The following is an 11,707-nucleotide window of genomic DNA, read 5'->3' as shown; positions in this document are numbered from 1 at the left end:
ACCAAGCTTCTTCTCATCAACTAATGGTTAGTCAAATATTAAGAAAGAAAATACGGCTATTTTATGTAGTGTAAACAGAAGCTATCGCTATTTGTACTTTTTGAATTAAAAATTGATGGATTTAAATTGAATTTCCGTTTCTTAGCTTCTCTTTCTAAGAAACTTTGTTGACAAAAGTTGTGTTCTTATGCAGTTTATGTTGTCATGCTTTTGTGTTCACTTGCAAAAGCTTTGCATTATTCCCAGAAAGTTGTGTCCTTGTGCAAATGTTTTTTTTTTCACACAAATTCACGAAAACTATAAAAGCACTGTATTTTGCAGGCCAGACCAATAGTTGGCAATGTCACTTTTTAAAGAAACATTATGTGCATGAGCACAAACCAATAGATTAAATATGTCACGTAATGTGCATATTACCGATATGGTAAAAGTTTGTTTTCATGTTCATGTTTTCACTCCCCCAAAATGGCATTGTTGTGTAAATGAACAACCAAAACACATAAAAAGTTTTCTGCTTTTAGTCGAAAGCAGTGTAGTGTACACCCAAGGTTCTGTGGTAATAAAACTGAATTGAAAAATGTCCCAAACCCTGAATCATTTACTTATCAATAATAATATACATCTGGAAATATCAAATCAAAATGTTCCATATCATATGCTATCTAACCATTAAAGACTTTTGCTCGAGTGTTTGTAAACAGTGATGCAGCGGAAAATGAGTTTCAGTAAACCCAATCTTACATACCACTAAAGAACAGGAGCTGCCACATGAAACAGTTTGTCTGCGCAGATGAGTGAGTGTGCGCGCTTTCGATCTTGCAGCATGCAATCTCAGGGGTCTGCATAAGAATGGTTAAGGCTATGACAGTGATGTGAATAATGTGGTTGAAACCAAGCGAGGCAGGAAAAGGCATCACCTTAACCCCCTCAAACCTGCTACATACCCTCTTGCATGTCATCGCCGCTACGCCTTCCCGGAAAAATCAGCCATTTTCGTTAGTAGCTTGACCTCACTCTCATGCATTACAAAGAATGCTAAAGCATTAGCATTGTAAAAAAATTGCACAACATGTACCTTTTTTTATTTTACTCCTTTCCCTTAAAGTGCTCCCTCTTCCCACTGTTTTAAGTCCTCGGATATGTACCTTATCATTGCCTGTTTGCATTTGAGGAGTTTCAGCTGCTGCAGTGTAAATTCCCCAACGGTGGAAACTTGCATTACCGTCATTAGCAAAAGCAAAAGTGGATCAAGTTCTGATTTAATCAGTCATTTGAATGGAGATGCGGCAAAAAAAATCATCAAACGGAATATAGTGATCATATTGCACACATGATGCTGCAAAAGCCAGTAATTAAAGTATTTACCATAGATGGTTTGATGTTTGCTTCAAACAAATGCATGTATTAGGTAATGCAGTTATTAGGTGAAACATTTTAAATTGTTATATTATAGTAAAATGATTATATCAAAATATTTTTTATATATATTATATCATCTTTAAGTCAAACTATATTTCTGCCAAGTTTTTTCTATTTTCAGTTTAACTAAAATAACTAAATTAAGTTTAAGTTTAATTAAAATAACTTAAAAAAATAAATAATAATAATAATATTTTTTAAATAAAAATTGGCAATAATTACATGGACATGTCAGAAATCCATCAACACATCACACAAAGCAAAGAAGAAAAAAAAAACTATTAATTATTATTAATGCTAAATTATTATTAATTTTGGATTACTTTTGTTTATTTTACATTTACCTTTACTTACCAAAGAAAGTATTTTAAGGTAACTACATGGTTATTACCCTATTTTTGTAATTACTATAATAAGTACGTACATGTACATCTAACAGAACTGTATAATAAAGTGGGATCAAATTTTACAACATTTTAAAACCAACTATAATTAATCTATTGAAATGTTGGATATAATAAGCATGTTGAAATATGTATTTAAATACACGTGTCATGACCAGTCACTGCAGCATTGTGGTAAATTCGAAACTTATACTGCAAGCAAAGCCTTTTCCAAGGCATTTCAGTGTCATGGATGAGAAAAAAGCCTAAAATATTTAGTTGTAAATTCCGCAGAGGAAATATTTGCTTATTTGGCAACTGACGTGTACCGTAGTTGCATCAGCTCACATCAGTTTCTTTACTTCACCTCACAGGTATGGGAAACCCTGCCTGCCGTGTGAGCAAATGTAGCCAATGGTGTTAGAAGTCACAGAAAGACATTCTGAATGAGTAAGACATCACCACTGCTGCTTGGTAACAAGTCTGCTCTTGCTCAGTTTCCCAGAAGTGTCACCGGCTAAGCATTTCTTGCTGATGTACTAGGGGTTTTGGGGTCGAACCGTGGGTGCAGCGCAAAGCCCCAGTTCTGTTACCAAACTGTTGGAAAAAGTCTGTCTTTTTTGGTGAACGCAGACATCTTTCTATCTCTCTCTGACTCAGCATCTCTGCACATGAACTTTTAAAAGTCTCAGTCATTTTGATTAGGCCTGTTGCGGTGCACGCATTATCAAAACTCATGTCAATATGAAACTTTGGGGTTTGTATAACATTTCTCTTACATAAGAGGTTCTCTGCATTTTTTGTAGTTTATTAAAGATTATTCTTGAATTGACTTGATAGTGCTTTAATGATTCAAAAAATATTGAACCATTACATAAACAGGTTTTTCAGATCATTTTTTGTTTTTGTTTTCTGTATTCATTAAAGCGCAAGTACAAGACTTATTTCGTCAAGTACAAGTATATACAATGTAAACTGAATGTTTGTTATGTAATTTAAAATATGGCATCAACCTGTAAAAAAACCTTGTGGCTGAAATTGAAACTTTATAGCCGAAGATGTTTTCCCCAGATAAACTTATGTAACAGTAAACACTTGTATTTTGTTTTTGACAAGTAATCACCAATATCCCATTCAGAATACTAGTCTAACCACACCTCAACCATTTCCGTTCTCTTTTTAACACTGTTTAACACATTCATAGCTGGAATAAACTAGGTTAAAACAAACAGTATAAACTCACAAACACAGGTGATTTATCCTTGCAAGTTTCACTTGAAAATGTTTTACTTTCAAGTTTCACTTTCATGCATCAGATATGATATTTTGAATATCAAAGGTTAAATCTTAAAGAGATAGTTCGGCCAAAAATATAAAATCTGTCATCAGTTACTAACCATCATGCCATTCCAAACTCATTTGTAATGAATCCTAAAAGGTTTATGTCTCTCCATTGAAAGACCAGGTAACCAAGGCTTAAAGGCATCCCTGGTTATTAAGACTTATGTGGCTTATTATTAAATAAATGATGTCTTTTACTGAAATATGTAGTAGAAAACCCATGAAAGATTTACGTTATTTAAGAAATCCACATCGATTTATACATATTTTGGATTTTATGGGGTGCCATTATTTCGATGACATCAAATGGTTGCACTTGGTGAGCTACTGGCGCTACAGCTACAGCATGAAATCTATGCTGAGAAATTCCTTCAGTGGATGCGGCTTCATGACAAGCATCAACATGTTTACATCCTGCCAGGATGGCATCTAGCGTTTCTTGTCTCTGCCACAGCTCTTTCTTTTAGTAGCTGTTGTCTACTAAAAGGCATCAGGGCTAAAACGGAGAGAACAAAGACGTGGCTCTTTAGGACGTTTTATTCGTCCACAGGCATCTTCCCATTATTTTCTCTTCTTCTTATCGCTAGGAAAAGCAGTGAAGACTTACATTGCTTCTTTTGTTGCCCTGACTAAAAATGACAACCAAAAGCTGCACACAATGTGGCATTGTGTCAGTATTTAATTTTTTAAAAATCCACATCGTTTTTTTACATATTTTGGTCTCTCGGGAGCGCAATTGTTTCGATGACATCAAATAGTTGCGCTCAGTGATCAACAGGCGCTACCTTTTGCTATTTTTACCGCGACACAACTCTGAAAATAAAATACTGATATGATGACCATGTGGCTCTTTAGGAAGTTTTATTCGTCCACAAGAACCTTCCTATTATTTTTTCTTCTTCTTATTGCTGGGAAAAGCAGTGGAGACTTACATTGCTTCTTTTGTTGCCCTTTGACTAAAAATTACAACCGAAAGCCACACAATGTGGCATCTTGTTAGTATTTTATTTTGTGTTGTGTTGCTGTAAAAAAAGCAATAGCTCACCGAGTGCAGCCATTTCACATCATCGAAAATAATGGCGCCCATTAGTTTGATGACTTAAAATGGTTGCACTCAGTAAGCTACTGGCCCTACCTTTTGCTATTTTTACCTCAATATAACTTAGAAAAATAAAATGTTGACACAATGACCACAGCTACTGAAAAAGCTTACAGGTGGCGATGGATATAAGCGTAGACTTAATCAATGCCGTACTTTTGATTTTTCCCCTCAAGGAGTCTAAACGCCTCGGATATCGAGTGAAATCCATGCTAAGATACTCCTTTAGTTGCTGCAGTGTCATGACAAGCATCAACACGTTTACATCCTATCAGGACGGAATCTAGAGTTTCTTGTCTCTGCCGTTCGTAAGCTCTTTCAGTAGCCCTGATGAAATCAGGGCTAAAGTGGAGAGAACAAAGCCGCGGGTCTTTAGAAAGTTTTATTCGTCCGCAGACATCTTCCCATTCTTTTCTCCTCTTCTTATCACTAGAAAAACAGTGAAGACTTACATTGCTTCTTTTGTTGCCCTTCAACTAAAAATTACAACCAAAAGCTGCACAATGTGGCATTGTGTCAGTATTTTATTTTCTGAGTTTCTAATGTAAACCTTTCATGAGTTTTCTACTACATTTTTCAGTAACTAAGTTTTTAAGCCATACAAGTCTTTGATAAGGTCTTAAAAAGGTTATAGAGGCGTTGTAAAATTAATTCATATCAATTAAGTTTAATCCAAGTTGTTTAAAGAGACACAATTGATGAATATAGTTTATTTAGGCTTTTATTTGCATATAAACACAAATACATATAGCAAATCCCATATGATAAACAGACTTTTGTGTGTTATATGCTAAAACAAACCTCAGTGGTTCTTGTGTGTGCAAATTAAATCTGTTCATCGATAAATTAAGCCAGTTGATTCTGGTTTTGGTTACCTGGACTTTCAAAGAAGGGATAGAAATCTTTCAGATTTCATTAAAAATATCCTCATTAGTTTTTCGAAGATTATTTTTTTTTTATGTTTAAGTTTTATGGGTTTGGAACAACATGAGGGTGAGTAACTGATGACAATTTTAATGTGAACTATCCCCCTAAATGGCAGCACCATGTTTTTCACAGAAAACACAACAATAATAAAAAATTAATCAGCCAATGAGCATAATGATTATATTTAATAATTTAAACTAAACAACTATATCTCCTCATCTGAGGACGACGAGTAGCAGCCGAGTCCTAGTAAATGCTCACTTTTATTTTGGCCTGATTCAGCACTGGATTGCTTACGTGTTGCTTCTTTTGCTGTTGTCTGTGCTAATGGGAGACTGTTGAGGTTGGGCAAGCCAGTAAGCAGCACTCGTGTCAGTGTACCGGTGTCCTGCTGCTGGCCGGCAAGAGCCACACGTGAACTGGCCACTGCCACAGCAAGCCGTGACTGATCGAAGCACAATGGTAGGTCCTGGTCTGGGAGGTTGGAGGCCTGGGTATTAGCAGTAGCTGAAGGTGTGGGTAACTGTTGAATATTAGAGTAAAATGTGTGATTTCCTGCTTCCTGTGGGTTGGTGCCCTCATTAACATCCTCCTCTTCTCCGCTGGGGCCGCTTGGGTTGTGAAGGCGCAGTTTTTTAGCTAAGAATTAAAAAAACAAGATAACTACATTTATAATCACATGATTTTTCACATTTAGGTCTGTATTTTGGATTTATTAAGGTCTATATTAATTCTGACGTTTACATAATTTATATGATCCACAGCTTCTCAAATATGCCTGCGTGAACGTAATTAGCATATGTAATGACATCACAACATTGTGACAAATGTAGGCCATGACGTTTCTTTTAAAGGAACAGTAAACCCAAAAAAAGTTTGCTGATTTACTCGACCTCAGGCCATCCAAAGTGTAGATGGGTTTGTTTCTTCATCAGAAAAGATTTGGGGAAATTTAGCATCACTTGTTCAGCAGTGGATCCACTGCCGTGAATGGGTGCCGTCAGAATGAGAATCCAAACAGATGCTAAAAACCTCACACTAATCCACACCACTCCCGTGAATAGGTGAAGAGGGGGCATGTTCGTAAAAAATAAATCCATCATTAGGGCGTTTTTAATTTTAAACAAGTCCTCTATTCATAATATTGCTTTTGTTCCAGTGAAAAAGAATGTTTTGTCTGAATCAGGAGAGAAATACGCACAGATTTATTAGTGTTATGGTGATTTTGGTGTGAGAGGACAACAGGAGATGGACCTTTTCCACTGGAGGAAGCATTATTATCTATTATGGACTCATATGTTAGCCAGAAGCAGCAGTTTAAAGTTAAAAAGCCTTAGTGATGGATTTGCTTCTTACAAACATACAGCTTTTCACTTCTCAAGATGTTAACTAATGGACTGGAGTGGTGTGTACTTGTGGATTATTCTAATGTTTTATCAGCTGTTTGGACTCTCATTTTGACGGCACCCATTGACTGCAAAAGAGCCATTGGTGAGCAAGTGACGTAATGCTAAATTTCTCCAAATCTGCTGAAGAACAAACTCATCTACATTTTGGATGGCCTGAGGGTACATTTTTTAACTATTTAAATGTTTAGGTAAAATAATTCTTTAAACAGGCAATGTTGGCATTGTCAAACAAAGACTGGTAGTATCATAGCATAAACTGACAGGGGTTTCGATTGCTGACTGGATCCTGCCTCCTCTTGGCATATGCTCGAGGTTCCCAAGGCTTGTGTTTGCAGGTAGGGTCCAGGGAGCGTAGTTTCTTTAGGTAGCGTTTGTATTCTGACTCTAGTTCCTCAATATGCTGACGGAACTCATCTATCTTCCTCTCTGGGTAGTGAGATAACTGTGACTGCTGCAAAACACAGATGCAAAGATGTGACTATTTGCAACTATTATCACCTATCAACAAATCAACACATAAAATTTCTCTCACGTATATGTGAAATTCACGACCAACTAGACCAGGGTTCTTCAAATCCTACCCTGGAGGGCCAATGCACTGCAGAGTTTAACTCCAACCCTGATCAAACTCACCTACCAGTGATTCTCTAATGATCCTGAAGACCTTGATTAGCATGCTCAGGTGTGTTTGATTAGGGTTACAGCTAAACTTTGCAGGAAAATGGATCTCGTGGGCCACATTTGAGGATCCCTGAACTAGACCACACATTCCACATTTGGTTTGTGCATGACATGCAATGGATGTGCAAGATCTGTAACTGATGTAGTACACGACATAGTTTGTCTGCTAGCATGACCCAGCTGATTGCCTTACCACTTATCTGGCCATCATAGGTCTGATTCTGATGAAAATAAACTTAGCTTCTCTTAGGGTCTCTCAGGGTACATTTAGGGTATGTCAAAAAAAACTCCTATCTCATTTTCTCCTCCGACTTCAAAATTGTCCTACATTGCTGTTTTCCCTTTTTTCCGTAAAGGACCTTCTTTGCATGTTCACTGTGTAAACACTGGGTCGGTACTTTTGATGTAGGATGACTTTGAAGCTGGAGGAGAAAATGAGATGGGTGTGGCAAAATGACTCGATAGCGCCCCCTATACACATTTAGCGGTGTGCGCTTTGAGCAACGCTTCATGTACATGCACGAAAATCGGTACACACATGTAACACACCAAAACCTACAAAAAAGTCTCTTGGAGCAAAATCCAAAACCCAACACGAAGTTGGTTATTTTTAATTTTCTCCAAAAATGTTGTAATTTTTGCCATTTTCAGGTGTCGACCTTGAACGAACTCCTCCTAGGGTTAGGGTTAGGGTTAGGTTTATTCAGATCAACACCAACTTTGGTCAGTCTGATGTAATCAGTAAATATAGATGTATATTAATTGCTGTTATTATCTAATGTAATGTACATTACAATGTTACGGTGGTTGAAAGTTGCAATGCTACCTCTGCAATAAAGCTAAACTTAATTTAATTTAAATGAAGTCAATTTTTAAGTTTCATGTACACTGTTTTTCAAAAAATTTGGGATCAGTAAGATTTTTAAATATGTTTCTTCCGCTCATCAAAGCTGCGTTTATTTGATCAAAAATACAGAAAAAGTAATATTGTGAAATATTATTACAATTTAAAATAACAGTTTTCTGTTTTAATATACTGTAAAATATAATTTATTCATGTGATGCGAAGCTGAATGTGTATCATCCGTTACTACAGTCTTCAGTGTCACATGATCCTTCACAAATCACTCTGATTTATTAACAATATGCTGATTTATTTTCAATGTTGGAAGTAGTTGTGCTGCTTAATATTTGGTTTGGAACCTGTGATACTTTTTTGATTGAAAGAACAGCATTTATTCAAAAATAGAAATCTTTTCTAACAATATAAGTCTAACACATCCTTGGTGAATATAAGTATTCATTTCTTTCTTTCTTTCTTTCTTTCAAAAAAAGAAAAAAGAAAGAAAATACTGACCCCCAAACATTTCGAACGCTAGTGTATATTATTACAAAAGCTTTTTTTTGTTTTTATTAAATAAATGCGGTTCTTTTTACTTTTCATTTATCAAAGAATCCTGAAAAAAGTATCACAGTTTCCCAAAAATGTTAAGCAGCAAAATCGGTTTCCAATATTGGTAATAAATCAGCATATTAGAATGATTTCTGAAGGATCGTACCACACTAAAGACTGGAGTAATGATGCAGAAAATTCTTCGCATCACAGGAATAAATTATGTTTTAAAGTATATTAAAATAGTAAACCATTTTAAATTGCAATAATATTTCATAATTGTACAGTTATTTTTTTTTTTACTTTTGAACGGTAGTTTATAATGTTTATTTATTTTTATTTATGTATTTGTGTTTAGGGAAGTGTGGCTTCGTCCGATATACTGGTCCTTCTCAAAAAATTAGCATATTGTGATAAAGTTCATTATTTTCTGTAATGTAATGATAAACATTAGACTTTCATATATTTTAGATTCATTACAACATAACTGAAGTTGTTCAAGCCTTTTATTGTTTTAATATTGATGATTTTGGCATACAGCTCATGAAAACCCAAAATTCCTATCTCAAAAAATTAGCATATCATGAAAAGGTTCTCAAAACGAGCTATTAACCTAATCATCTGAATCAACTAATTAACTCTAAATACCTGCAAAAGATTCCTGAGGCTTTTAAAAACTCCCAGCCTGGTTCATTACTCAAAACCACGATCATGGGTAAGACTGCCGACCTGACTGCCGACCAGAAGGCCATCATTGACACCCTCAAGCAAGAGGGTAAGACACAGAAAGATATTTCTGAACGAATAGGCTGTTCCCAGAGTGCTGTATCAAGGCACCTCAGTGGGAAGTCTGTGGGAAGGAAAAAGTGTGGCAGAAAACGGTGCACAACGAGAAGAGGTGACCGGACCCTGAGGAAGATTGTGGAGAAGGACCGATTCCAGACCTTGGGGGACCTGCGGAAGCAGTGGACTGAGTCTGGAGTAGAAACATCCAGAGCCACCGTGTACAGGCGTGTGCAGGAAATGGGCTACAGGTGCCGCATTCCCCAGGTCAAGCCACTTTTGAACCAGAAACAGCGGCAAAGCGCCTGACCTGGGCTACAGAGAAGCAGCACTGGACCGTTGCTCAGTGGTATAAAGTACTTTTTTCGGATGAAAGCAAATTTTGCATGTCATTCGGAAATCAAGGTGCCAGAGTCTGGAGGAAGACTGGGGAGAGGGAAATGCCAAAATGCTTGAAGTCCAGTGTCAAGTACCCACAGTCAGTGATGGTCTGGGGTGCCATGTCAGCTGCTGGTGTTGGTCCACTGTGTTTTATCCAAGGGCAGGGTCAATGCAGCTAGCTATCAGGAGATTTTGGAGCACTTCATGCTTCCATCTGCTGAAAAGCTTTATGGAGATGAAGATTTCATTTTTCAGCACGACCTGGCACCTGCTCCCGGTGCCAAAACCACTGGTAAATGGTTTACTGACCATGGTATTACTGTGCTCAATTGGCCTGCCAACTCTCCTGACCTGAACCCCATAGAGAATCTGTGGGATATTGTGAAGAGAAAGTTGAGATGCAAGACCCAACACTCTGGATGAGCTTAAGACCGCTATCGAAGCATCCTAGGCCTCCATAACACCTCAGCAGTGCCACAGGCTGATTGCCTCCATGCCACGCCGCATTGAAGCAGTCATTTCCGCAAAAGGATTCCCGACCAAGTATTAAGTGCATAACTGAACATAATTATTTGAAGGTTGACTTTTTTTGTTTTAAAAACACTTTTCTTTTATTGGTCGGATGAAATATGCTAATTTTTTGAGATAGGAATTTTGGGTTTTCATGAGCTGTATGCCAAAATCATCAATATTAAAACAATAAAAGGCTTGAACTACTTCAGTTGTGTTGTAATGAATCTAAAATATATGAAAGTCTAATGTTTATCAGTACATTACAGAAAATAATGAACTTTATCACAATATGCTAATTTTTTGAGAAGGACCAGTAGTGTATTCGCCGACAGATGGTACTATTTTCCTACTTTTTTCCGTGTTGACAATATGACCAATACCTGCAGATAGTACTCTATCTCTTTCTTGATGCTCGGTATCCACTTTTTCACTGCTGCCACTGAGTTTAACGTTGCCTGCGTGTCGAAAGATCCATTATTAGGACAATGTTGTCATTTATTGCATGCGGGCTCATAATTGAAATGTATAAGATATATAGCAACAAAAGAGATGTCTTACAAGCTTTGGTCTTGATACGTGAACATCTTTAATGCGACCCTCTGGAAATAGAACACAGATGCATTATGCCGCAAACTGACCACGTGCAAAACAATGGGAGAACATGTTGGCTTACAGAGACATGTAACATCAATGCGATTGCTTTTTCCGTCGTTTCACATTAGGGTCTTGGTGTAAATAAACCATAAATGCGTCTCATACCCTCTCTTTCTTTCTGAAGCCACAGTCGATTCAGTTTTCCAAGCTGTTTCTCTTCGTTTCTCGCCATTCCTGAAGCATTTCCGTCAACACGGAAGCACGTGACCAACACGGGTGGACAGACGGTCACATGACACGGTATTTCAACCTACGTCAATCTTTGAACACCATAAGTGTAAAACTATTACGTTTATATCAATTATATAATGTTTAATAGTCGCAAGAACCGTTTGAGTAACTATAAGGTCTTGAGTCAAACGTACGATTACGCAAACGTGTGTTTTCTCTAAAAGTGGCGTTTTGGTTTCAACAAAACCATCTTTGATTAAAACAGTTTTATTAACTCCCTTCCCAAAACTTACATTTCTAGACATGAATTAATCAATGTTCAGCTTTTGTAGGCAATACTTTAAGTACAGAAACTGGCTTCTAAAAGAAATATACACTGACAAATGTGTATTAGAGTAAAAAGTGACTAGCTAGCTAGCGCCGCTTTCTCATATTTAACGTACGTTTATTTTAATTTTATTTTTACTGCTTTGTGCGTTTATCTAACCTCAGAAACGAAATTCCCCCATATGATGTTTATATCCATATGGGAAGTTTCTAAATGCTGTGTTTG

The 11,707-nt window shown here is 36.8% G+C and overlaps 1 protein-coding gene across 1 annotated transcript; it reads right to left on the bottom strand.

Annotated features, from left to right (window-relative positions):
• Positions 1 to 4,002: 4,002 nt before the first annotated feature.
• On the bottom strand, positions 4,003 to 11,187 carry LOC141283631 (uncharacterized). Its single transcript, XM_073816939.1, has 5 exons — positions 11,089 to 11,187; positions 10,888 to 10,928; positions 10,710 to 10,784; positions 6,840 to 7,029; positions 4,003 to 5,808 (listed from the first exon to the last, which is right to left on the bottom strand). Exons 1-5 carry the CDS (start codon positions 11,153 to 11,155, stop codon positions 5,375 to 5,377), a joined length of 807 nt encoding a protein of 268 aa, XP_073673040.1. The 5' UTR covers positions 11,156 to 11,187; the 3' UTR covers positions 4,003 to 5,374.
• Between the last annotated feature and the right edge of the window lie 520 nt (positions 11,188 to 11,707).

Source organism: Garra rufa, chromosome 13 (genome assembly GCF_049309525.1).
Source record: "Garra rufa chromosome 13, GarRuf1.0, whole genome shotgun sequence".
NCBI lineage: Eukaryota > Metazoa > Chordata > Actinopteri > Cypriniformes > Cyprinidae > Garra > Garra rufa.
Note: the sequence above shows the minus strand (reverse complement) of the source record. Positions and strands in the feature narration are given on the sequence as shown.

Excerpts from the sequence above, each read along its gene's own strand:
- LOC141283631 (XM_073816939.1), bottom strand. The coding sequence starts at position 11,155 with ATGGCGAGAAACGAAGAGAAACAGCTTGGAAAACTGAATCGACTGTGG. Across the intron at positions 10,785-10,887 it reads ACGTATCAAGACCAAAGCTT|GCAACGTTAAACTCAGTGGC; the intron begins GTAAGACATCTC and ends TTCGACACGCAG. Across the intron at positions 7,030-10,709 it reads AGATAGAGTACTATCTGCAG|CAGTCACAGTTATCTCACTA; the intron begins GTATTGGTCATA and ends TGTGTTTTGCAG.